We start from the raw sequence: 1441 nt of genomic DNA, 5'->3' as shown, positions 1-1441 counted from the left end.
TTAGCTTTCCACGTAAACCAAGTTATTCAGCCTCTTTTCTCCACTGAATTTTCTCACTGAGCTATCCCTATTTAACCACTCTTTATATCTTTAATAAACGCTTAATTGACCTATTGTTTCCTAATCTCTGAAGCCGTCTCCCCTTCGAATTTCCCTGGGTCCACCGGGGCTGGACCCCGGCAAGGCTGCTATCCCAAAGTCTACAAGCAATAAATGCTGGAGAGGGTGTGGAGAAAAGGGAAACCTCTTATACTGTTGGTGGGAATGCAAACTAGTAATATTCTTTTTTTAAAAAAGAATATATGTATATGAATAGCTGAATCATTCTGTTGTACAACAGGAATTAACAACATCTTAAATCAACTAAACTTCAACAAAAATAAGTAAGAAAAAATAGATTTAAAAAATCAACCAGAATGGGCTGTTCTTGAAAAACAACCTACTAACTACAGCTGGGACCATCAGAAAACATGGTATTGACCCAGAAGCAGACATTATGGAGTGGAAATTGCCAGAATCTCACAGGGTCTTTGACCACCTCATTCTTAAGGGAGTGTTCAGTGCTGTCCTGCACGATCCCAGGGGCTGGACATGACTCCTTAGTGGGAGGGTTGGGGGGACCACCCCCCCCCCTTTGTGCAGAAGGATGCATTAAACCACAAGGCTGAGCAACTTCAGGGTGTCAACCTCCATCTCGATCACCCAGGGGCCAGACTGCAAGGGCGTCTGGTACCACAGTGTGCTGCTGACAGAGCAAGGGAGCTCTGACATGAAAGCAGGAAACCAACCCCTTAACCAACCATCATTGGCTGCCTGAGTGGGGAATTGCCCGGGTCCCTGCTCTGGTACATTTTTCTCCGTTGGTCGTTCTTTCACATTCTTGTTCCTTCACTCTATCACCAGCTGTGTCTTCTCCTTAGCACATGGCAGGGACTCTGTTCTCTTTACCCTTCTGCTTTCACACTTCCTCTCTCTCTGGTTTGTTCCCTCTCCCGAGTTTGTGAGTGTCTCTGCATGCCTGTCATTCTCTCCCAGGACTGATGCTGGACTAGACACCAGACCTTCTGTGACACAGAGAGCAGAAGGGACTGGTCTGGCCACACTCACCTGTGATGACGATGTCCACAGGATCGCTGGGAGCTGACCACTTATAGGAGGAGTGTCTGAGAGAGCCGTAGCATCTGTAGGTGCCTGCACTCGCCAAAGTCACGGGGCCAATGACGAAGTCAGCTGGGGCATGCCCACGAGTGAGCATCTCTCCATGTCTCTGGAAATGTCCTGTGCTGTTTTCTTGGTGAAGGATAAATTTGTCCAACAGCTGTGAATGACAGCATAGGGTCACATTCTCTCCTGCACGCATGAGGGGGCTGATGTGGGCTGAGATGGAGGGTTTTGTGAACACACCTAGGAGCAAAGAGCTTGTGAGCTTCAGTGAGTCACC

The 1441-nt window shown here is 47.9% G+C and overlaps 1 protein-coding gene across 1 annotated transcript in view; it reads right to left on the bottom strand.

The window, feature by feature from the left end:
• The window catches only part of LOC104984379 (killer cell immunoglobulin-like receptor 2DS2), a 12470-nt gene that overhangs the window by 6370 nt on the left and 4659 nt on the right, over positions 1–1441 (bottom strand). The window contains exon 4 of the mRNA XM_010834067.1: positions 1108–1426. Within this exon, the coding sequence (XP_010832369.1) occupies positions 1108–1426 (319 nt within the window). The remainder of the gene's footprint in view (positions 1–1107; positions 1427–1441) is intronic.

Source organism: Bison bison, unplaced genomic scaffold (genome assembly GCF_000754665.1).
Source record: "Bison bison bison isolate TAMUID 2011002044 unplaced genomic scaffold, Bison_UMD1.0 scf7180017863996, whole genome shotgun sequence".
Taxonomy (NCBI): Eukaryota; Metazoa; Chordata; class Mammalia; order Artiodactyla; family Bovidae; genus Bison; species Bison bison.
The sequence above is the reverse complement of the archived record's forward strand: the minus strand, read 5'-3'. Positions and strand labels throughout refer to the sequence as shown.